This window comes from Patiria miniata, unplaced genomic scaffold (assembly GCF_015706575.1).
Source record: "Patiria miniata isolate m_02_andy unplaced genomic scaffold, ASM1570657v1 HiC_scaffold_3, whole genome shotgun sequence".
Classification (NCBI taxonomy): Eukaryota; Metazoa; Echinodermata; class Asteroidea; order Valvatida; family Asterinidae; genus Patiria; species Patiria miniata.
Window position 1 is genome coordinate 31,725,734 of NW_024037069.1, and position 25,486 is coordinate 31,751,219.

The 25,486-nt window shown below is 42.6% G+C and overlaps 1 protein-coding gene across 1 annotated transcript; it reads right to left on the reverse strand.

Annotated features, from left to right (window-relative positions):
• Nucleotides 1-18,874: 18,874 nt before the first annotated feature.
• LOC119736682 (inactive carboxypeptidase-like protein X2) lies at nucleotides 18,875-25,015 on the reverse strand. The gene is made up of 5 exons (XM_038210698.1): nucleotides 24,967-25,015; nucleotides 24,150-24,332; nucleotides 22,606-22,738; nucleotides 19,707-19,890; nucleotides 18,875-19,102 (listed from the first exon to the last, which is right to left on the reverse strand). The coding sequence occupies exons 1-5, from the start codon at nucleotides 25,013-25,015 to the stop codon at nucleotides 18,950-18,952; spliced, it is 702 nt and encodes a 233-aa protein (XP_038066626.1). The 3' UTR covers nucleotides 18,875-18,949.
• Between the last annotated feature and the right edge of the window lie 471 nt (nucleotides 25,016-25,486).

Sequence of the window (25,486 nt, forward strand, 5' to 3'; positions counted from 1 at the left end):
GATTGTGTGGTTTCAATAGAAATATAGAAATAAAAATATTGCAGTGAATGTGTTCTGTGTGCTTAATTCGATAGTTCTAGTATTCATGGACTGTGCGGAGAGCAAGGCGAGGGTTTGTTTCTTCGATCAACCACCGGAGCTGGATGCAGCAGACATGCACCAATGGATGGCACAGTTCATGGAGTTTGTACGGAAAGGATGCCCGAGACAATGCAGTGATGATACTGCGAATGGTAAGTCGAAATAATGAACTTCTACAGTAAGCGAAATATAGGAAGCACATTTTGTTAGGTATTCTGTCAAAACAAGATACGTTTGCGCGGAGCTTGATGGAGAGATTTGACAAAATAAAAAGTATGCGGGGTTGAGTATAGTATTCGATTTCAAGGGTGCATACCTGCAAATAAACTCCCATAGACACTAGTGCTAAATGCCCATACTTCAAAATTCTTTTAAAATACTCCAAACTCTCACAGGTATTCAAGCTGCACAGAAAAATGATGATCAATGTGTCATCTTTCAATTTCTTTTCAATTTACGGTGGGTTGACCATTGACTTTTCGAGATATTATCACGCAAAGAAGACGACCCCTATTTTCCCCAAAGCGGAAAAGTAGCCATCTTGAAAAACGATCCCTCCACAACATGGCAAAATAGCGCCACTTTTGAGCCCAATATCATCCAAAATGCTCAGAATTGGAAGCCCCAAGTCCGGGCCAGAGGTTCACTACCATATCTCTTCAATTCCCCAATTTTACGGCGCTCAGAACTCTCTAATATAGAATATTTTGAGGGTATAACTTTTATTCATGAGCTTGGCGGATCGATTTACCGGTGTGTACCCTATAATAGCAGGCAACTTTTAAATTTTAACACAAAATCACATTCAGGACAAGCAGAATATCTCCAAAGTCAATATTTTGAAAAAAAAAATGAAAGAAAAATATTATCCGAGGTCGATATTAAGCCCGAAAATAGTGATTGTTTTGCCCCTGCTAAGCTGTAGAGCGCCCCCAGCGACAATAAATTGAGTTCCAGCTACTTTTAAGCTCAAAATACCCCCCCCCCCCTTTTCAACTATCAATTGTTGTAATCGGGTGATAGCCTACTGCTCCCTTATGATTTGGAAGCATCCGTTACGGAAAAAACCCTTGTTGATACCTTTTAAACACTTTTCCCCCTTCCCGTAGGTTCCGCCCACTGAAAAGACCACTGCCGCGGCACAGCGCATGCGCGAAACGGCCATCTTTGTGATTCTTTATAATAGCAGGCAACTTTTAAATTTTAACACAAAATCACATTCAGGACAAGCAGAATATCTCCAAAGTCAATATTTTGAAAAAAAAAATGAAAGAAAAATATTATCCGAGGTCGATATTAAGCCCGAAAATAGTGATTGTTTTGCCCCTGCTAAGCTGTAGAGCGCCCCCAGCGACAATAAATTGAGTTCCAGCTACTTTTAAGCTCAAAATACCCCCCCCCCCCCTTTTCAACTATCAATTGTTGTAATCGGGTGATAGCCTACTGCTCCCTTATGATTTGGAAGCATCCGTTACGGAAAAAACCCTTGTTGATACCTTTTAAACACTTTTCCCCCCTTCCCGTAGGTTCCGCCCACTGAAAAGACCACTGCCGCGGCACAGCGCATGCGCAAAACGGCCATCTTTGTGATTCTTTATAGGGTGCATACCTGCAAATAAACTCCCATAGACACTAGTGCTAAATGCCCATACTTCAAAAATTCTTTTAAAAATACTCCAAACTCTCACAGGTATTCAAGCTGCACAGAAAAATGATGATCAATGTGTCATCTTTCAATTTCTTTTCAATTTACGGTGTGTTGACCATTGACTTTTCGAGATATTATCACGCAAAGAAGACGACCCCTATTTTCCCCAAAGCGGAAAAGTAGCCATCTTGAAAAACGATCCCTCCACAACATGGCAAAATAGCGCCACTTTCGAGCCCAATATCATCCAAAATGCTCAGAATTGGAAGCCCCAAGTCCGGGCCAGAGGTTCACTACCATATCTCTTCAATTCCCCAATTTTACGGCGCTCAGAACTCTCTAATATAGAATATTTTGAGGGTATAACTTTTATTCATGAGCTTGGCGGATCGATTTACCGGTGTGTACCCTCAAGTGTGGTTTTATTCAAAACATTTTTTTGTCAAATTTGTAATTCCAAATATGTCTTGAATATAGTGTGAAATGTCAGGTGATGGCCTGAAATTTATAAATTTTATCAATGGATTAATTGTAAGGTTTTCAGAATTGCATAACCAATACCTTTCATCGGCCTTTGTCTCTGTTTTTACCTTTGTGACTTTATGGATTTCAAATGGGCATCAACTTGGCAAGAAAGGTCCTTTTTCAAACCATAAAGTGCCATTGTAAAGAAAACGATCTAAAATTTCAATATTATATTGGGGAAGGGGGTACAACCTTATGAAACGTCTTGTAATAGCGCGTTGTCTGATCGGCGTGAAATTTGGTGACAATTTTTTTTCAAATTTTATCAGGGGTCAGGTTTAGTGGAATGCCGTGGCAACCGATTTAACTTAATAGACTGCGTCAAATATACTCTGTCTTATTTTTTAACATTTCCTCCGTTTTCAACATTTCCTTCATAAATGCAAGACATGTATTTTTGGGGGGACCCAGACTTTGTGATATGATTACTAACCAATATTAACACTAAATTTCTCCATTCTCCAAACAAAAGAACAGCTTCACATTATTGTGTTGTCGTTATTGAAAGCGTTACTTCAATTGAAAAGGAAATGGAAATATCATGGACGAAATCACACTATCGAATCATTTGCTGTATGCTTATCCCTTCACCTTTTCATCCATGTCTTATTTTGATCTTGACAGTAGATACTTGTCAGCGACTGGGTCTTGAAGACGGCACCATTCCCGATGAACGTATCCGAGCATCAAGTGAGGGTGACTTTCATCCTGCCGCCATGGCACGACTGAATGGCCCGTCGTATTGGAGCCCGTCATACTAGTAGGTCACTGCTCCCATGTCAGACTGCGCGGTTGGGTTGGGTCTTAGTCTAAGACTGCACTTCCACCTTTTCCTGCCATTCCAGTCCCGATCTTGCAAGTGTCCTTAATCCATCTCGGCGCCAGGGGGCGCTATCAACAAGATGATCAATTTTTTAATTGGGATTTTATTTTAATTTTTAATTGGCCCGTCGTATTGGGGTCCGGACCACTGGTAGGTCACTGCTCCCGTGAGTTTATTGCGTGGTGGGGTTGGGTCTAAGTAGTTCATGAATGGATTTGTAGTTTCCCCCCTGAAGCCCGGTTCATACTCTGTGCGAAAGCGAAAGCAAACGCGAATTTGTGACGTAGTGGCAAGTATATTCGCGCTGCGAATTCGTAAAAGTTGAACACATTTCAACTCGGGCGAAATTCGCAGCGAATGTTTCACGACGTCAAATTCGTTTCGCATTCGCATTCGCATGAAGTATGAAATGGACATTACGGACAAAAGCGCCAAATTTTCCATACATGCTCCTCAATGACTTTCAGTTTTTGATAGGAACCAACTTATTCAATGACATTATGGCGGCCATCTTGGATTTTAAAGATGGCGGCCATTAAAAACCTGTATCTACCAATATCTCATCTTCTAAGCCGCTTAAGATTAAATTTTGGTGTCTAAACATACATTTTCAGGGTCAAGCTATGCAACTGTACCATTTGGGATAGTGTCAAATGATTAGTTTGTCCAAATACAGTATTGTGGCCATCTTGTATTTGAAACGTATGGCCGCCATTTAAAACCTAAATCTCCGAATATGTGTATTGCATCTTTAAGCCACTAAGGATCTAAATCTTGGTGTCTAAACATATATTTTCAGGGTCATGGAACGCAACTAAACAATTTGGATTAGTACTCCATGTACATGAATTTAGGTATCTTGTCAAAATGGTCGGTTTGTCCAGAAACTTAATACGGCGGCAGTTGCCGTAAAAGGACCAACACTGTCCCGATTCAGGCTATGTACCTTTTTGCCATCATGGTTTGACATGAAAGGCCCGGCACCGGTCCCATTCAGGTTGTGTACCGTCTTGCCATTATGGTTTTCCATAAAGGGACCAACACTGGCCCGATTCAGGCCTTTTACCGTCTTTTCATCATGGGTTATCGTAAAGACCTGCAATGGCCTGGTTCAGGCTGTGCGCTGTCTTGCTGTTATTGTTTGCCTTAAAACGACCAGCACTGGTCCGATGCAGGCTCAGAACGGTGTTACCATAACCGTTTGCCACTTAATAGGGCAAGCCCTGGACCAATTCCACTTCTGTGGTGTCTGTACCGTCAACACGGAACCGTTTTGGTGCAATCGAGCCAGCATTAGCCCGCTTCTGGTCTTGTACCGTTTAAACTTTATGGTACTGCCACATCAGCTGGTATCGGCCCAATACCGTCCTGTTTACTAGGTCAATGCCATCTTTGAACCCAGGCAGGTAGGAATCTCTGGCACTACAGGATGTAATACAACTCTACCTCTCCACAACTACATGCAGCTGAACCCCTACTGTAGCTCCGTTTGATTAAGGCGGGTCTGTGGTCGGCTAGTCCTGGTTCTCAAGCGGCTGATAGTTTTCCATTGAACCCATGTCGATGTAGCACCTGTTAGGAGGTTTTCTGCCGTTGTTATAGTATAACCATGACAATCGGTTGGCGTTTGCTCCCAGGTGTTGCTTCCTGTGTTGCTACTTCCCTGGATGTTGTGAAGGAGTGGGCAGGCTGAGGAAGCTTTTCTTGATTTCAGCCTTTCGTGTCGAATCTTGCCGTACCTGGAGGAGGCGACACTCGTCATTTATCAATATTTGGACATCTTAGCAAGGCTGGCATTTTCCTTTCGGAAATTCGAAGAGGAAATGCCAGCAAGGAGGTGCAAATTACTTGTGTTGGTGGGTTTCAAGCATCCAGTGATCAAACTGCATGATTTTTAATGCTGGGTCAGGTTTCATGGTATGGGCTGATCCCTCCCAGGCGGGGCACGCATACTCTGCTGAAGAATGGCGCGGAGCCAAAACGGTTCATTTTAGGGTGTGTGGTTTGGCTCTCCTTTCGGAGGTTGTTCAATTTCTTTATGATGTTGTTACGGGGAAAAAATTTGGATGACTTGAATGACAGGATACGATGGAGGGTCACCCTAAGGTAGAAAGGATGGCTACAAGGGACCAAGGTGCCAATGGTGTTCCGGACCATTTGATGTTAAGGGGTCGGTTGGCTTCGCGGTTAACGTTCCTGAGATGGAACAAGCAGACTTGGGTCTGAGATTGACACGGAGGTGATTGCGCTTATAGTATAGAGACGGCTAAGTGCTGAGGTATGTTTTGCTTCTATGGCTTCGAACGGAATCTTTGGAGATGTAACACAAAAATCGTCTGCGTAGATAAAACGCTCAGTGTCGTGGTCTAAATTAAATTGTGATTTTTTTTTGTGGAGACGTTATACAGCAACCGAGCTAGCACAGTGCCTTGAGGTAGAACGTTTTCTTGCCGTCGACAGCGTTTTTGTTTTGTTCTGAACAAAGAAGCCGTCTTTGAGAAGGGCTCCGATATGATCCGTAAATGCGAGGTATTGGGCCAACTCCAAGATATTTTTAGGAGGCGGCACGGTGGTTTACAGTTGTGACCGAAAGATCCACAAAAATAGCTCCACTTATTTGTCGTTTAGAAACCCATCCTCAGGTTGCTGTGCCAGGTTAAGAGTTGGCTTGTTGTTGACTTGTAGTGGCGTAGCCACCGGGGGGCGTGGGGGGCGACCGCCCCCCCCCCATGAAACCTTGTCGCCCCCCTTACTACGACATCATTTTCCAATTTTCTAGAATCAATTCGAACGGAAATGTTGGTCCGAAAGGTCGCTGAGTTCGGAATTACGCGCGCTCTGTGGGAGTGCCATTGTTGCATGATTGCATGCTAGGCCAGGATGGGTCAGTTTTCAAACAGCACTATCAGAATTCACTGACAAAAATTACGCGAATTCACCAACATAAATCACGGATGCGTAGAGGATCCGTGCGTGCATAAATTAACAGGTGAAATCCAACAGAGCCGCTCATTGTGTGACATCACGGCAGAAACCAATGCATCGATAAGGGATTCCCTGGTTCTGAAGCTTCTCATTGGTTAGAAACGGTCACATGATGTACTAAGACATCATTTTCCAATTTTCTATAATCAATACTTCAGATTTGTCACCTCCGTACGTACCGCGTTATCGGCACTATTCTCATCGCATACTCGTAAGCTTTTCAATGATTCTGTGCCAAAGTGAAGTCTTTTGGTGAGTGCGGACTCAGAGTCATTTATGGATGGAAAAATAAGTAAAATTTCAGGAATGAAAAAGGTTTAGTAATGGACGAACTCGCAACAAAAATAAGGCCTATAGTGTAGTTTTAGGATACCACGTGCGCTTTTGCATGCACGGTGCTAGCCCGTAGTTCAGCGGTTGTTTATTGTGCATGTTGTATACGCTGGAAATGTTCACATGAGCTACAAGCCTGAAAACGTGTTTCTTCGTTCATGAGACCGCAACATTTTCGCGCCACTCGTGCACCGGGCGGATGTTAACAGGTCAAATTGCCGGATCAGATCCACCTTTTGCGTTCCCATCTGATCGTGATCCGGCAATTTCCGGATCTGATCCACCAATTGGGGGATCTGTATCCTGGTCCAGAGGTGGGTCAGAAAAGGTGGATCTGATCCTGATCCACCTTATAACGGTTAGCGTTCCCACTACACACAATTGCCGGATCTGATCGGACCCCGTTCCCACTTGATCCACCAATGGGGGGATCTGATCCACCTTTTGCCAAATTGCCGGATCAGATCCCCCAATTGGTGGATCAGATCCGGCAATTGTGTGTAGTGCGAAAAAGGTTGCGGTCTCATGAACGAAGTATTGATTATAGAAAATTGGAAAATGATGTCTTAGTACATCATGTGACCGTTTCTTACCAATGAGAAGCTTCAGAACCAGGGAATCCCTTATCGATGCATTGGTTTCTGCCGTGATGTCACACAACCCAGGTAGCAAGCCCATATGGGTGGCATATGGGCCCCATCGGGGCCAATATATGGGTCCCATATGGGAGGACCCATATGGGCCCCAGATAATTTTGCACCCAAGATTCTTATGGGGCCCATATGGGCCAGCCCAGATAAACCCATATGGGTTATTTCTGGGGCCCATCTGGGCAAACATCTGGGTAAAATATGGGGAAGCTTTAATGGGCCCCATCTGGGCCAAGATATGGGTCCCATATGGGCGGACCCAAATGGGCCCCAGATAATTTTGCACCCAAGATCCTTATGGGACCCATATGGGCCAGCCCAGATAACCCATATGGGTTACCTGTGGGGCCCATCTGGGTAAAATGTGGGTTGTCCAAAATATATTAATCCTAATTTAATCCTGAATTTCAATCCTGAATCTTACCTTATTACATTCTCATTCATCATAATGTCCATATCACATTATATTTCCATGTACATTTGCATACCCTAGTCACATTCCTCGCTAATACATCTCACAATGCTCCATCCAACTTTACTTCTCCTAATTAATCCCTTAATCCTCCCAAATAGCATCTACAACCATAATATACCCCGAAATCACATCCTCTATACCCGTAATCATATTCCCCATAATCATCCCTCACTCTCTATCCTTTCTAATTATATCATTTGTGTGTACACTTCCTATATATATGCCCAATAATTTCCATTTTTTAAATCACAGTTAGCAAATTGTCAAGCTCCGCCCACAGCTTTGTTTCACAAGTGAGCATGCTCGGTTACGTAATAAATATTCATGACTTTTTGCATACCAACTCTTAATGATCAACAAGACATTTTCTAAACAACTTCTTTAGCTTATAACTCTTGACTAACACCGTCGATCTTGTGAATACTTTCCCTTTCCATAGACAATTCACTGAACAACAACTTGGCAGTGTGCACAACCTCGTTTGACCTTAACTTCCGGCTCTACCGGATGTTCGAAATATGATCAATTATTTCTCTTATAACTGTTCAACAATATCACCAATCGTGTTCATACTTTGCAATGCGATGCTACATTCATAGATCAACATTTGCGAACTGTACATGACCTCCTTCGACATTTACTTCCGGCTCGACCGGAAGTTCAAACTTAGATCAGCTTTTCCCCATGTAACACCCATATGGGCCGGCCCATATTCTGCCCACATAAGTTTGCCCAGGTTGTTCCCATGTGACACCCACATGAGCCCACCCGTATTCAACCCACATTGGATTGCCGCTTTTCCCCATATGACATCCGTAATGGGCCAGGCGGTGTTCTGCCCACTTGGTTTTGCCCACGGTTTCCCATGTGATGCCCTTATAGGCCAGCCAGTATTCCGCGAACATGGGTTTGCCCAGCTTTTTCCCTAATGACACCCCAGTGGGCCAGCCCGTATTTTGCCCACACACCCGGTTTTTACCATTTACCCCCATATGGGTCAGTCTGTATTCTGCCTACATGGAGTTGCCCAGTATTATGACACCCATACGGGCAATCCCGTATTTTTTTGCCCACACGTGCTCGCCCAGGTTTTCTTTCCATTATGACACCCACATGGGCCAGCCAGCACTATTATTCCGCCTACATGGGTTTGCCCAGGTTTTTCCCCAATGACACCCACATGGGCCAGCCCGTATTTTGCCCATTATGAGCGTGCCCAGGTTTATCCCATGACGCCCTCATGGGTCAGCCCGTATTTTCCCCATATGGGTTTGCCCAGGTTTTTTCCCAATGACACCCATATCGGCAAGCCTGTATTTTGCCCATAATGAGCGTGCCCAGGTTTATCCCATATGACGCCCACATGGGTCAGCCCGTATTTTCCCCACATGGGCTTGCCCAGCTTTTCCCCTTATGACACCCATATGGGCCAGCCCATATTTTGCCCATAAGAGCGTGCCCAGGTTTATCCCATATGACGCCCCCATGGGTCAGCCCGTATTTTTCCCACATGGGCTTGCCCAGCTTTTTCCCTAATCACACCCATATGGGCCAGCCCGTATTTTGCCCATATGAGCGTACCCAGATTTAACCCATATGACGCCCACATGGGTCAGCCCGTATTTTCCCCACATGGGCCAGCCCAGCTTTTTCCCTAATGACACCCATATGGGCCAGCCCATATTCTGCCCGAATGGGCTTGCCCAGTTTCTTCCCATATGACACCCATATGGGTCAACCCATTTCCTAGCCCATATGGGTTTGCCCAGTTTTCCCTCATATGACACCCATATGGGAAAGCCCAGGTAGACCCCCATATGGGATAACCCATATGGGTCCCATATGGGATACATAGAGGTTTGCCCATACCCAGGTTGCCCAGATACTTCCCATATGGGCCCCATATGGGCATGCTACCTGGGAATGAGCGGCTCTGTTGGATTTCACCTGTTAATTTATGCACGCACGGATCCTCTACGCATCCGTGATTTATGTTGGTGAATTCGCGTAATTTTTGTCGGTGAATTCTGATAGTGCTGTTTGAAAACTGACCCATCCTGGCCTAGCATGCAATCATGCAACAATGGCACTCCCACAGAGCGCGCGTAATTCCGAACTCAGCGACCTTTCGGACCAACATTTCCGTTCGAAAAGGTGGATCAAGCATAAGTGGGAACGCGACTTGCGGTTTCGTTGCGGTAAGATAACGATCACACCAAAATGCCGGATCTTGATCCACCTTTTTCAATTCAAGTGGGAACGCGCAAGCCCAGCAATTCACAGCCCCACCAGGTAACTCCCAAAGACTTAACAGGTCATGTGTGTACAAGAACCCCAGGTCATGTGTGTACAAGAACCCCTAAGCTCCGCTTAGATAGTAACATGACGCCCCCCTAAAATGTTCCAGCCCCCCCTCCCCCCCACTTAACAATTCCTGGCTACGCCACTGTTGTTTTACTTATATTTCATACAGTATTTTCGACGACTGCAGTATATATCAACGGTATTCTGTTAGAGATTTTATCTTCAGTTTGACTATTTTGTGTGTATAACTCAAATCATCTTGGTCTCTTCTGAATAATGAGTTGTATTTCCTGACCCTAAAATGTATGTTTTGACACCTAGACTGTAATTTGATATGAGGTAGTAGCTGGCCCTATGAGGTAGTAGTAAGGCCCTCTCGGCTTCGCCACTCGTGCTAGTCTTTTTACATGCCAGATAGTCCGGGTATAGGCGCGTAGGACTTGACTAAAGGCTAGTTGTATCCAAGAATCATGTTAAGTTTATTTATATAGGGCCTATACAGCGAGAAATAGGCTCATATACTGTGTACCCTTACATTCTGATTAGCGCATGCGTGCATGAATACATATCACGTGGTTATCAATGTTTATGCATTAACGGGAAACCCATTCTTCTCCCCCAATGTGCCTTTGGTTTAAGATGACACTGATTTAAGTCTCTTTGGTTTGTGTGCTCATGATAGCCCTCTCTTTTGGATTGAGGTGGATCTCTTCCAAACGACTAGGGTTTCTGGCGTCATCACACAAGGAAATAAAATGACCTGGATCCCACATCTTGTGACAGAATTTCAGGTGTCCTACAAGCCTACACCTTCATCTAGCTACGAGTACATCAAGGAACACAATGGTGATATCAAGGTAAGCCTACGGTATAATAAGTGCTTCATTAATTACGTGAAAAACTGTTATGATACTCAGTTTCTAAGGAATTCGAATTATGTCGTCAAAAAGTAAAAAGAAGCCCCATAAATTAGTGGCTTGATCATTTTCAGTCACATATTTAATTTATTATCGCAAGTGGACTAGAAAAGCAACTGACATTTTCTAGTTAAGATTTACTGAAACTACGTAGGCCTACTTCAGTATTTATGCGTACTTTTTGAGAAACTTTAGTATTTGTGCGTACTTTTTGAGATACTTCAGTATTTATGCGTACTTTTTGAGTTACTTCAGTATTTGTGCATACTTTTTGAGATACTTCAGTATTTGTGCGTAGAGAGAGATATATGTGATTATTTTGTGTTAACATCTATGTTTTTAAACACCGTTTCCTTCTGTTTTCTCTTCTTTTCAGTTGTTTGATGGTGGGGATGTCTACTCTGCATCTACCCCACACACTAATTACTTCAACCAGTCCATCATGGCGTCTACTGTGCGCATTCGCCCTACTCGCTACTCACATACATGTGCGTTTCGGTTTGAGTTGATTCAATGTCCCATGGATTAATTCCTTGTGGATTGATAGTCATTATGGGAAAGATTCTTCATTCGTTTTTTTTTTTGAAAGAAAAAAAAATCGGAACATGGAACATTTGTCTTAGACTAGGCCTATGCTTGCTTTTGGACATTAGTGTGACAGATTAAAGCGATTCTGCCTAAAGCTAGCCGCCTAAAATGTGGAACCGCCAATATAGGACTGCATAGCCAAGTTTGCAGAGCAATGGTTTGATTTTGCAGAGGTCGCATGTTCATTGTTGTTGTTTATTTATTTTAACTTGGTAGCCCATTCAGTGACATTCACTGGTCTCCCATAGGGCCCAGAAAAAGAAGACAATGTGAAGAAATTACAGTTTGAGATGTTGGAGCAAAATCAGGTAGGGACTGAAAACCCGATCCCCAAATTGGCCCAGGCCGGATTCGAACCCAGAACACAGCATTGGAAGGCGAGGAATTAAGTACCGCTACGCCATCAAAACCCACACATTTTGTTTTTTACAAACGCTATGTGGACATTCCTTTGTTTTCGTGTAGTTAAGAAAACTCGGTACAAAAAATAACTTTACTTAAACTGTGGAAACTCTTTCAATCCCAATTTTTTTGATTTCCTTGAATGTTTCTCTTCATTCTGCGACAAATAACCTTAACCCGAAAATGCCTCTAAACTAGTTTTCCAGAGAGGGCGAAACGTTATGTGGACAGGGCTTAGTCCACATAACGCCAACACAACCTGCATTATGTGGACATCCTTAGTTCACATGTCCACATAGTGACTGCAAGACAAAATCACGTTATCTTTGGTATAAACTTAATATACACAGACAAAACGTTGTTGTTCTTACATACTTAAATATAGTGGCTCTCTCTTTACATAAAAAGGTCACCAAAATTAAACGTTTTGCTGCCGTATAATGACTTTTATTATGGGTTTTAATCTAAATAGTAATGCTTTGTGGACATTGTTTTTGGAATAGTTCAAATGGCATAAAAAGTGACATGAAAGACAAAATAATTAAATTGATAATCACTTTCCGATTTTACAATAGAAGTCTTTTACATTAAATCTTAACACAATCTAGCGAATATGTTTCTAAGAATTTCGAAACATACATTGAATAAACTGACATGAAACCCATGATACAGTCCAATGTTTGACGGAAAACCTGGTTAAATATTTTCTCAGACAGTAACCTGGTTTTTATAAGATGGTGTTTTAAGACCTTCAAAGACTGTTATCAAACGAGGTCTACTAGACATGTACTTGTTCAACAACGGTAAAAATATGATGACTTACTAAGAACGTTATTTCACTCAAGTCCTACAGGTCAACTCAAACCCGTACCCCCATTCGAAAAGGTCCGCATTTCCAAGGTATCCTTTGCGTAACTTAATTACCCAACCAAACAGCAGCAAAATTACTAGCGCCACTTGAGACCCAAGTGGCGTATCTAGTACTTCTGTGGTTGTTTTCCGGGTGAAATTCCGGGTTTTTGTTGGGTCGTTCTGTTCTTGACGCGAGTATTTTCATTGTTCTCACGCTCGGTAGGAAGTAAACACGACCTACGAATACTGCACTCGGAACAGGATCTCACACTACCTACCTGTCGGCATGGGCGTCGCGAGGGGGGGGGGGGCAAGGGGGCACTTGCCCCCCCCGGAAAAGCAAAACAAAACAAAACAAAACAAAAAAAGGAAGGAAAAAAGAAAAGAAAAAGAAAAGAAAAAGAGGCGCGAGGACAAAGTGGTGTAAATTTAATGAGTTGGGGGGGGGCAAAATGTCCCTGCCCCCCTCTAAAACTGATAAATCGAGAATGTGTTGAGAAATACAAGCATTTTTTGGCAAAAATTTGTTTTGCCCTCCTCTAGAAAAAATCCTGGCGACGCCCATGCCTGTCGGGGTTTGCAAGAATGATATACCCGCAGGCGCGTACGCAGGGGGGTTGTTTTGGCTGTTAAACACCCCCTTTGCCATGTAAAAATATGGAGGGAAAAGAGAGTTATGTGACCGAGCGCGGAACAATTACAAATTATTTGCATGTTCTCAACTTTAAGCTTTGTATACAGAAGACACTTTATAAGAGCAAGAGTATATAGGCCTATATGTATTTGAAACAAATGAAACAAAATATCCCCTCCTAATTTATAAAACTTCTGCTAAAAAAAACAGGGGAAAGTGGCCAGGAAACGCCTCAGATTGCACCACAGAGCATCTACGATCCAAAATTTCCCGGGGCCCTCAAGCGGTCCCCGGACCCCACGCCGTAAGTGCTTCGCGCTCCGCGCTCGCATTGGTCCTTCGGCCAAATTCCCTCTATGCTATAATTTCACCCTAGCGGTGCCCCCACCATTCTGTACCTTTAGCAGCGAATGGCTCTATAAGTGGCCTAAGTCCCTTTCCAAAATAGAAAATTGTGAAAAAAATACGGAGATGGAACATGGTTCTCAACTTTAAGTACATAACAAACTTTATAAACAACAAATAACAAATTTTTAATGGAATTTTCGATGTTTAAAACGTTTTTTAAACGGTGGAAGTGGCCAGGAATCGCCTCAGATTGCACCACAAAGCATCTAAAATCCAAATTTTTCCGGGGCCCTTAAGTGGGCCACGGACCCCACGCCGTATTAGGGCTTCGCAGGTCCTGGACTCTTCATTACAATAATTCTAGGCCCCCCGGCAAATGGCAGTCTCAATCCGCTCCTGCGACCAGAGCGCATATGTATCCTGTATCTGAAGTTTGGCCTTAGGGGTGGGGGCGGTTTACACGAAGATTCCCAACGGATGAGAATCATGAGATCCAGGGGACGAAGCTGAGTAAGTTTAGCCAATTACAAGAACGGATCCTAGCACTTCCGCAGCCCGTGTCACTTTTTTCTTGAATTTCTTTTTTTTTTTTTTTTAATGCTGTTGAGGGAGGGGACTGCCCACATTGACCCCTTTACTCATATGTTCATCATATACTCTAAAGACACAGAACATTTTTTTTTCGATTTACCATGCTTTAGCTCAATTAGATAACTGATGGTCGTGGGTTCCCGGCCCTTCGAGTTTAACCCGTCCAAATATACCCTCTTTTATTTCTGGCGCCAACACAAACTCCCGATTTTTATTTTAGCGTTAAGTTTAGCCCACTGATACTATCTTTTATTTCTGGCGCCCACACAATTTACCATCTTCATTTCTAGCGTCATAAATGACGACATCCAATTTTGAAACACCCCCCCCTTGAAAAAATCCTGCGTACGCAACTGTATACCCGTGTCATCAAGAACAAGACCCGCCCGAACTCGGCCAATGAGTGCTTGCTAGATGATACTTCTGTCATAATTATATTCTAGATTTTTCTTATTTCTCATCGGATGCCAAAATATTTTCATTTTAAATTTAGGATCGAATGTTATGTATTGGCTACATAAACATCGATTAAACCCTAGATCATAGTAATTTTGTGAACTCTTATCTCAGGGTAACATGTTTTAGAAAATAATAGAAGTGCGTGGCATCTGGTGGATGGAGCATCCGAATTTCTGAAACATGCCTGGTTTTTTTTAAAGTAATGAAAATTAAATGCAGCCTCAAAAAAGGAAGCGGCCCGTAGGGGTTTAATGGTGGTTCACAGAATGGATGGAGCAACACCAAAAGATGAATCGGTTCTTAAAGCAATATTCAAAATAATAAAAACAGTAAGACGGTTTCAGCTGAAACAAACTGCAGTCATAATGCTGCCACTCAACTTAGCTTCCAAATAGGGAATATAAATTAATTTTCTCTTCTTAAAAAGTTTGCAAACAGGAAGTAGGCCGTTCAATTTGATGAGACTTTTGGCATGTTATGCAATTAGGTAATCGGCCTGTGATGTACACAGGTGCTTAATAGCTTGTTTTGTCACTTGAAAATAAACGAGTAATGCTCATTTAGTACAGAATGAGCTGACTTATGTCATCTAAATACCATTCTTCTTGTGTGAGTAAAAATTGTGCAGGTTTAAATTGCCCCCCCCCTACAAAAATAAATAAACAAATGAAATAAATTAAGATTATATTAAATAAATCACTATTTGTATTTCTTTAGGTGATTACTTAAAAACCACATTGTGCCTGGAATATAAAACAAATACCAAATACATATACATATTTCCAATTCCTTCTCAAGTAGTAACGCTTTCAATAACGACAACAAAATAATGTGAAGCTGTTCTTTTGTTTGGAGAATCCATAATTTTAGTGTTTAATGTTGGTTAGTAATCATATCAAAAAGTCTGGGTCCCAGAAAAAAAGTCTTACATTTACGAAGGCAATGTTGAAAAATAAGATAGATTATATGTGACGCAGTCTATTTAGTTAAATCGGTTGCCACGGCATTCAGCACACAGAACACATTCACAATGTTGTGGAGGGGCATCCTCTGTCAAGATCCTCTCTGACACCTGCTTGTATGGTGACCAATAAAGGACACCTATCTGTTATCGTCGTGCGTGTGGGCAGCTCCGTCGTGCCTGTGAGCAGGTCCGTCGTGTCAAGTTGTGGAGAGGTCCGTCGTGTTTGTGGAGAGGTCCGTCGTGTTTGTGAGTAAAACCGTCGTGCGTGTGGGAAGCTCCGTCGTACTGCCCGTGAGCAGGTCCGTCGTGTTTGTAAAGAGGTCCGTCGTGTTTGTGAATAGAGCGTCGTGCGTGTGGGGAGCTCCGCCGTGCCTGTCATGCTGTGTTTGTGGAGAGGTCCGTCGTGTTTGTGAGCAGAGCGTCGTGCGTGTGAGTAAAACCGTCGTATTTGTGAGTAAAACCGTCGTGCCTGTGAGTACAGTTTTACTCACAGGCACGACGGTTTTACTCACAAACACGACGGACCTCCCCATACGCACGACGGACCTGCTCTCAAAGAGGGAACGGTTGTTATCGTCAGATGTACACTGGCGCAGGTCGGGATAAAACTCGAAATGAAACACCACAACTTTGGAACAGAAGACGAAAGCCTTCCAGGTAGTGACGTAACTAGGGTTAACATTCCGAGGGGGTGCCTGGGGCTGCGCACATTTTTCAAAGAAAGGGGGGGGGGGCACCCGAAGGCGAGTGATATATATATATGGTGGGGGAGGGGCACCCAGGTAGGGGTAAGTGGGGTGGTTGGGGTCACGGAAAGCCGCTGGGGAAAGCGTGCCCCCCCCCCCCCACACACACAGGAATGGATGGTTGATGGCAAATTAGACACGGCATGGTTGCTGACAAAACTAGCAACCAAAAGTGAAAAACAGATATTTTGCTGTCCGAGAAAAGACTGGAATGTTTCATCACGGTTTCCGTCAAACACTGGAGTGTACTTTCCGTTGGTTTCAGTGGAATCAAATTACTCACAGGGGTCTACTTTCATGACAGTTTATTCAATGCATGTTTCGAAATTCTCAGAAACATATTCGCTATAGACTGTTTTTAGAATTAATGTAAAATACTTGTGTTTTGAATCGGAAAGTGATTATATTTTCTACTCGTATTTTATATACCATTTCAATTAGTCAAAATAAATATTCAAACAACACACTAAGCAAAATACCGCATAAATGTAGATTAGAACCCTTCATAAATGCCCTTATACGGCAGCTGAAAGGTTAGTGACTTTGGTTGTTGTTTTTGTGTGTGAAACAGCCACTGTACCTAACTTCGGTATAGGATCTGATACACCGTGCCCACTGGACGGACATGTAAACAATAGGGAACAAAAAATTGTATCCGAATTTCAGCCAAGGAAATTAATTCTGGTTAAAATAAGAGCATTTTAAAACTGTACTTTCAAACTCGAAAACTTTAGTACACGAGAACAAAGAAATGTCTCCACAAGGATTCAAATTTCAGTATCTTGGAACAACAAACATTCTTTGTAAATTACGTTTATATCAAAGCTGACGTGTTTGTGTTCTACAAATAAAGTTGCTGAAGTAACATGTAATTTGCAAGTTAGTGCTCATAATGTAAACCTCAAAAAGCCTTAGAATAATTGAGGTGTATACGATCGTTATATGAAGATGTGAACCACAATGCATCAAAACTATGTTCATTTACTGCATGTTTGTAAAGCTTGATATTGATAACATGAATTAGTTGTAATGTAAAACTTTTAGATATAAACATTTACTAATTAATTCACCAAAAATCTCTGTGATATCAAAATTTTCCTTTGAGACACTCCAAAATGAACAACACGGATATACCAAGCGCTACCTATACGAATCCGCCGAAAGCAGCTATACTATGCGCTTTAAATTTTAATTGTCGAATAAACAGCAAGCGCAAATTGATTATAGGTGAATATATAAGAGACAGCTGACAGGAGCAGGGTTAACATGCGACCTCCGCAAAGTCGTACCAGTGCTCTGCAAACTTGGCTATCAGGCCCCATGTTGGCGGATACACGTTATTTCAATATTTATGTTCGAGGGTGCTAGCTCGTCAAAATCGCTTCAATCTCTCACAGTCATTCCAAAAAGCACAAATGCTCTAAGATAAATGTACCGTTTTCCGATTTTGTTTTGAAAAGAAACAACCAGTGATGTAGTGCCTTGATGCTGGGCCTTGGCCTTAAGGCTGCCTTAAGGCTGGATTTTAGGGCCTTGGCCTTGGCCTCGAGGCTTGAGGGCAAAAGCCTTGGCCTTGGCCTTAGCCTTGAGAGTTCAGGGCCTTGCAATTTTGAGTCAAGGCTCCTCAAGGCCCATAGATTTTTGCATTTTCAAGATAAAGCTGTTCGAAATTTTGCTGTTACCATTTTAATCGTATTACCATGGAGGAGGGAAGCAACCTATAGATTTGTGTGTTGGGCACACTTTCACTTTTGTAGCATCACATTTTGTTACCATTGTAGTAGATTTGCTGCAAAAATATTCCGTACACTTGTGGGGCTAATGAGATGATCACTTAAATTGCATATAACTATGGAATAGATCTGATTGGTTGTATATGTCTCCCTGATAAGTGCTACAGATTTGCATGTATCTGTTTTAGATAATGCTGATATTTCTGACCATGTTGGGCCAGCAAATAAAAATTTCCCAAATCAGTTTCTTGGATCCCCCTTTTGTTACACTTGGGAGAATTGTGTGTCAATATAGAAGTAAATCATTATTTTGTTTAGTTAAACCATATTGAAGACCTGAACTTATACTTTATTAGATACAGTGCAGTCATAAAATGGTGTAGGCCTACATGTATGCTAGCATGTTGATTGCAATTAAAGAAATGTTGTTCTTCGTAACGAGCAATTCGTGATGATAAGGGCGGATCCAGGAGGGCCAAAAGGGGCCATGCCCCCCCCCCCAAAAAAAAAAACGAAACCCCGAAGCCCAAGCCGTAATTTTTTGACCCACTTTTTTTGGGGGGACCAAAATTTCTTCCCCCCCTCCAAAAAAAAATTGTGTTCTGGATCCGCCCTTGCGTGATGATGTGTCACTCATGCGACTATAATTACAAATGTAGTTCTATATCAGTAGTCATTTCATAAAACAGGGCCTTGGCCTTGGCCTTGGCCTTGAGGGTTAAGCCTTGGCCTTGGCCTCGAGGCTTTAGGGTCAAAGCTTTGGCCTTGGCCTTGATGGTCAAAGCCTTGGCCTTGGTCTTGGCCTTGAGGGTCAAAGCCTTTGCTCCAACACTGGAAACAACAGTGTACCAGGGATCATTTTTAGGTTAATGAATGTCAATCCACATGGAATTAATCCATTGGACATTGAATCAACTCAAACCGAAGCACAGGTTTACCGATGTATACAGTAGGGTGAATGCGCACAGTAGACGCCATGAGGGACTGGTTGAAGTAGTTAGTGTGTGGGGTAGAAGCAGAGTTGACATCCCCGCCATCAAACAACTGAAAAGAAGAGAAAACATTTGAAAACGCTGTGAAAATTAACTGCTTAAAAAATCTTATAAGAACGATGAAGTTACTTTTCTATTCCACTTGGGATTGGGCGTTTCACAATGCAGTGTGCGACCAAGAGTTTGCCATAGAGAGTCCACTTTTCAAGTTGGACAAAACACGGCCCGGTGGACAAAACACGGCCCATTTTAACGAGTACCAGTAGACAACTTGAGCTAATTTGTTAAAGATTGGGGCATAGCGTTCTGCCACGTTACAAAACAACACCATATTGATAAAAAGTGACAGAAAAGGGCAAACAGATACTCGAACCATACGCTCACGAAACTACTGGCCGGGCAAATTTGTCGACCATCTCCCACAATGCACTGGCAAACTCTTGGTGGCGCACTACATTGTGAAACGACCGAATTACTTCAGGCTTTGCGATGCATTTGGAGGTGGATTGTTGTTAATCAAGTAGCTCGTGTGGTGCATATTTTTTTTTGAAGACACTAATCTCATTTTTTCGAAACTCACATAAACTGGATCTAGCTCAATATCAATTAAATGATTCACGTAATTAGTGAAGGACTTATATACTGTAAGCCTATACCTTGATATCACCGTTGGTTTCCTTGATGTACTCGTAGCTAGATGAAGGTGTAGGCTTGTAAGACACCTGGAATTCTGTCACCAGATGTGAGGCCCAGACCAGTTTATTTCCTTGTGTGATGACGCCAGAAACCCTAGTCGTTTGGAGGAGATCCACCCCAATCCAACAGGACGTTGGACGAAGGCTATAATGGGCATTAAAACAAAAACAAACAAAAAACAAATCAGCGTCATCAAAAAACGGGGGCACATTTAGTTATGAGAATGGGTTTTCCCGTGAAATTACTGCATATACATTGATAACCACGTGATATGTAAACCACGCAAGTGGAGCCGATTTTACACCATTATTGTTTCAAAGATATTTTCTGCTTTCATGGTACACATAATGTATATTATAATAATTATAGCGTTTATTCACAACATGCGGGCCCTAAATTGAGAAATGAACAGAATCACTAAACAAAGCGACGCTGACGTAGTAGCGAAACGTTATTACTAAAATTATTGAAGTCGGTGAGGATCCGCTCAAGTGGCAAAAGCTTGCCACCAGCTTAGTCTTGGTCCAAGGCTAAAATTGCTTTTTCGTTCCTCATATTCAGCCAGTCTGATGCAAAACGCCGTCAAACTGCGGCGGTGGTAGACGGTATAGTCAGAAGGATTAATCAAAGAAAAGAGCTACATGGACATTCTCAGGGTCTGAGTGTCAAACTTCCCAAGACAGAATTTGATCATCTTGTCGATAGCGCCCCAGCGCCGAGGTGGTTTAACGGCGCTCGTCACGGATCTGGACTATGCTTGTTCCCTGACCTGACAATAAGCCAGTTTTGTATTTCAATGACCCGAGGACATTCGGGATCAACCTCGTTCCCATGGGTACGAGATCTTGCTACGCCATCATGCCTTACGCGATCTCAAGTGTAAGGAACGCGCACGCGCCCATGGAGTCGAGGCTGCTTCGGGATAACATCGCTGATCAGGTGCGTTCGAGCATGCTACTCGTTTTAACGCGAGTATACTCCTGAGCGCACGAACGGCAGGAGTACGACCCGCGGGTTAGCAAGAGTATGCTCTCTGTCATACCGGGCATACTCCTGCAGCGAGAGAAAGGCCAAAAAAAGTCTCTGGTTTCTGGTTTGGAGCTTGCCCAAAAAGTGGTGCGGCGACGCGGCTTTTGTTTTTTTACCTGATTTTTGGCTTCAAATGTCGGCTGATGACTGCAAATGGTGCCCGACTAAACTTAGTGCGAATATATTGGAGTCCAGAGAGGCCACATAAAGCTTATTCTCGACCATAACCCAATCTAAAAACACGTTAAAATTGTGCAGCAGCAGCATTCCAGTCAAAACAGTGGGTTGGCGGTTTTGAGACATCATCTTTTATTGAATTTTTTTTTTTTTTGCATTTTGCTGACGTGCTTGGCTACGGCGACGTGCGCGCAAGCATTGACACTACGCACAGGCGCGCGCGGTTGCTATAATTCTTCGGATCAGCAACTTTTGATTTGAAATTAAGATCCTAGAATGTTGTTTTTCTCGGAAAATACAGCTGAAGCTGATCTGAAACTTCATCAGGTTAGTTGTTCAGTATGCTTCAAATAAACAAAATGCACAAATTACAAATGATAGATTATATCTTTAAATACACAGAAACACACATGAAATATGAACATTTAAGACAAAACATACACGGTACAATATTTAACCAGCTCCCGCTGGTTTACCCCAAAAGAAACATGGTTTCTGTCGAGGGGCTCTCAAACTGATTAAATATGACACACTAAAAACAATGTTTAATAAATCATAACTATGTAAAACTTTACAGAAATAAAACAATAAAACAAGTCCTTAAATGAATAAAACTATGAATAAAACAAAATACTGCATTGTGTCTTAAATTGAATTTATTACAGTCAGTGAGTAAAAATAATAAAATGATTTGTTATTTGTTGTAGATCAGGCAGCCTGCGTGTCTAAAAACATAAACATGGCGACACTGACAGCCCTTTTTAAAGCTCGGCTTCGTTACCGAATTCGCTTTATCACTTTCAGCTTTTAATGTTCCGATCGAATTTTCAATAAAATCACTTGCTTCATTTATCATACAGTCATCACATGCAGTTTGATATTTCTGTAAAAAAACATAGACTAATGTTGACCTGAAATCCGAAAGTTAGGCACCCGAATAGCACTGTTGGGCAGGCGGCGTCGAATGGAGACCACGCCAAATTTGGGCAAATTCCGGTAATGGTCGTTAAATTCAAAATAGCACATGACGCAGTAAAACGTTCGCCCCTCGTGAACGATCCGAGTGCATACTTGTTGCACAAACTCGTCGTTGAATTTCAAATTTTCGAAATGCAAGCAATGAGTATATATTATCAAATCATTTTTCAAAGTTTCAATTAGCAATTAGGCAGTTCATAAAACCTGTATTAGACTCAACAATACCCGGGCGCTATCCGATTGTCGACGAAACGAAATTAGCAAACTTTGGACATTTTCGGGAAAAGGAGGCATTCCTTCCGTTTTAGTCAAGTGACGTATAGTTGTAATACAATGTATTACTAGCTGCTACCTGACCTAAGCTTCATCAGGAATAGTCAGAATCTATAGAAACCAGCCTTGGATCGAGACCGGCTACAGGGAAAAAAAGGGCAAATCTAGTCTTTTAGACTTAGACCCAACCCAACCTCGCAATGAACCCATGGGAACAGTGACCTATAGCATGATGCGACGTTCCAATCAAGTTTCCAAGATCATGAGATGTCCCTCAGCTAGCTCAGGGGAGGGCCGGCGCTTGTCAGGGATCGAGACCGGCTGAATGAGGGCGGAAAAGTCAAAATCCATTCTTTGACTAAGACCCAACCTCGCAATGAACCCAGGGGAACAGGTACCTACCAGTATGTCGGACTCCAATTCGACGGGCCATTCAGTCGTCCCATGGCGGCAGGATTAAAGTCACCATCACTTGATGCTCGGATGCGCTCATCAGGAATGGTGCCGTCTTCAAGACCCAGTCGCTGACAACTATCTGATGTCAAGATCAACATAAAATCATGGATGAAAACTCATCATTTGGTAACACTTTCAATAAAGACAGCATTCACTCCGAAAAGGTGCACTTGTGCTTAGAGGTAGCAAAAATGTGAAGTTTAAATTTAGTGGTCCCGGAAAACCCATGTCTTATATTTAAGAAGGACTAGTGCAGGGCCAGTCGAAAATGTGCCTGTTTGGAAGGGGCAGTTGAGAATTATAGCTCGTGCAAACAACGCACATTATTCAATGATGCTTCCACAGGTTGAACGCACACTCGCAGGTTAAACGCACACAATGTCGCCATCCCCTGGCGCTGATATTTACCCCTACTTGACAATATGGTATCGCCCTGCAGTAAGGTTGCTCAGCCGACCGCCTACAATGGTCGCGCAGTCGACTGCACAAATAATGTGCCCGTGTAGCCACCACGTACGTGTACATACGGAAACAGGGTATGCAGTGCTATTCATCCATACTGGACAATGGTATCGCCCTACAATGCACGCGCGCGTGCCCACATCCTTTTTCCATTGTTGCGTCATATTGAGCACGCGCGCTTTAGCTTTACATGACGTAAACAATTGGAAAGAACGGCAGAGCGTGGTGTTACTGTTATGTCCTAAGCTATATACTGTCACGTTAGGACTTAGAAAATATTGGGGTTTTTTTGGCAGCTTTTTCGAGAACCGCTGGTCCAAACCACTTCAAACTTGCCACTGCACATTCTGGTATCCCGAGCAATACACCCGCCGATTTTCAACTTCATACGGCGCCCGGTTCTGGAGATAATCGAAGTACAGACAGACAGACAGACAGACAGACAGACACACACACACACACACACCCACCCACCCAGGTTTACGTTACATACCTTGTGTGGACATTCCTTTATTTTCGTGTAGTTAAGAAATTCTGTACAAAAAATAACTTTACTTAAACTGTGAAAACTCTTTTAACCCAATTTTTTTCCCTATGATTCCCTATAGTGTTTCTCTTCATTCTGCTACGGATAAACCTAACCAAAAATGCCTCTAAACCTGTTTTCCAGTAAGGGCAAAACGTTATGTGGCCACGGCTTAGTCCACAAAACGTTAACACAACCTGCATTATGTGGACATCTTTTGTTCACAAGTCCACATAGGGAATGTAAGACAAACTCACACGCAGTCGTGTTTTACTATACGCCTGAGGACAACCTATTGTGTTTCCCTTTGTCCCTCTAATATAACACTTTCCCATTGACTAAGCACATAACCATACGATCGAGGACCGGTTTTAACAATAGGCATCATCGTCCGAGGATCAAAGGCCCCTTTGTGCTCCTTTTGTTGTCTGTCCTCGAGTGTAATACAATACAAGAGCAGTTAGAGCACACACACAGACAAGTTTAATTTGCGATAACATGCCTTCTTTGGCGAAATGATCATCATTTGATGCTCCAGATGCACTGCATTGTCTCGGGCATCCTTTCCATACTAACTCCATGAACTGTGCCGTCCATTGGTGCATGTCTGCTGCATCCAGCTCCGGTGGTTGACCGAAGAAACAAACCCTCGCCTTGCTCTCCGCACAGTCCATGAATACTAGAACTATCGAATTAAGCACACAGAACACATTCACTGCAATATTCTTGGAGGTGATAATTTTGTCTTAAAATTAAAGTTAAGGAGTAAGATATTTCTATTGAAACCACACGATACAGAGACAGGAAACTTGGATTGTCGAAAACCACATTTTTTTTAAACTTGGCATATCAAAGTTTCATAATCAGAGTGTAAAATTTCCTACAGATTCGGATATGACTGAGTGACCGATAATCTTGGCAATCTTCAATACTTCAACATTCATTTCATTCTGAAAATCGCAAGGATTTCCTGTACTATAATGACCGCTTATATGAATGTGTTCCCAAAACTGAAACGAGAAGGCAACCTGAGGGGGGCTTTGTGGGCACACCGCCCCCCTCCCCCCTCCCCAGCCCGCAAGAGGCTTTGCTCCGTTCCCTTGTGCAACGGCCCCTCCCGCTCGCAATTATTTTTTTCTGCAACCAAGTATAGCCAATGACCACAATGTGCAGTTGGTGTATCGGAATGGTTCTCGGACTTAATTTCCCTTAAAAAATATCCTTTGGAGCCATGAGTCAGCCAAAAAATAGGAATTATTTTACAAATCAGTCAGACTTGATAAACACAATTCAAGAAAACAAATTGCTCAGACACAAACCCGCAACCTTCAGCATTGTGACCACCATCAACGCTTGTAAGCAAGCCATAGTGAAGCCACGCTTCCCACCGTGAAATCTAACTTACAATTCTCATGACATCACGCGAAATGTTGGCATACGTTTTAGGCCTAAGGTGAATGGGCCTTATTCACGAATCGGCCATATTGAATTGAACATTAGGTAAATGGAAACAAGTTAATGTTTGATAAATTCCAGTCTGCTTCAATGAATAATTTAACATTATTTTGTAATTAAACGTTCCCTAATGTTTAAAGCCATCTTAAAAAAACAAACAAATGACACTAAAAAAAAAAGGCTGCATTGTGCCTGCATAAAAAGTCTGGCGCCATCCCATTCAACAGTTAACAATTAATGAAATCAATTAAGGGAACTCGACAAAAATGGCCAAATCGTGAATAAGGGCTATGACTGTACTAGCCTGCAAAAAGAGAAATCTGTTGAGCAGCGGCAGTAATAGTTTAATTAATTTTAAACGAAAGGGGAAATATCGGATTAAAA

Bases quoted from the DNA above. Each gene is read 5' to 3' on its own strand.
- LOC119736682 (XM_038210698.1), bottom strand. From the start codon at position 25,015: ATGGCTTGCTTACAAGCGTTGATGGTGGTCACAATGCTGAAGGTTGCG. The intron at 24,333-24,966 runs GTTTGTGTCTGA...TTAATTCGATAG, and splicing joins CACAATGCTGAAGGTTGCGG to TTCTAGTATTCATGGACTGT. The intron at 22,739-24,149 runs GCATGTTATCGC...TCTTGACATCAG, and splicing joins TGATCATTTCGCCAAAGAAG to ATAGTTGTCAGCGACTGGGT.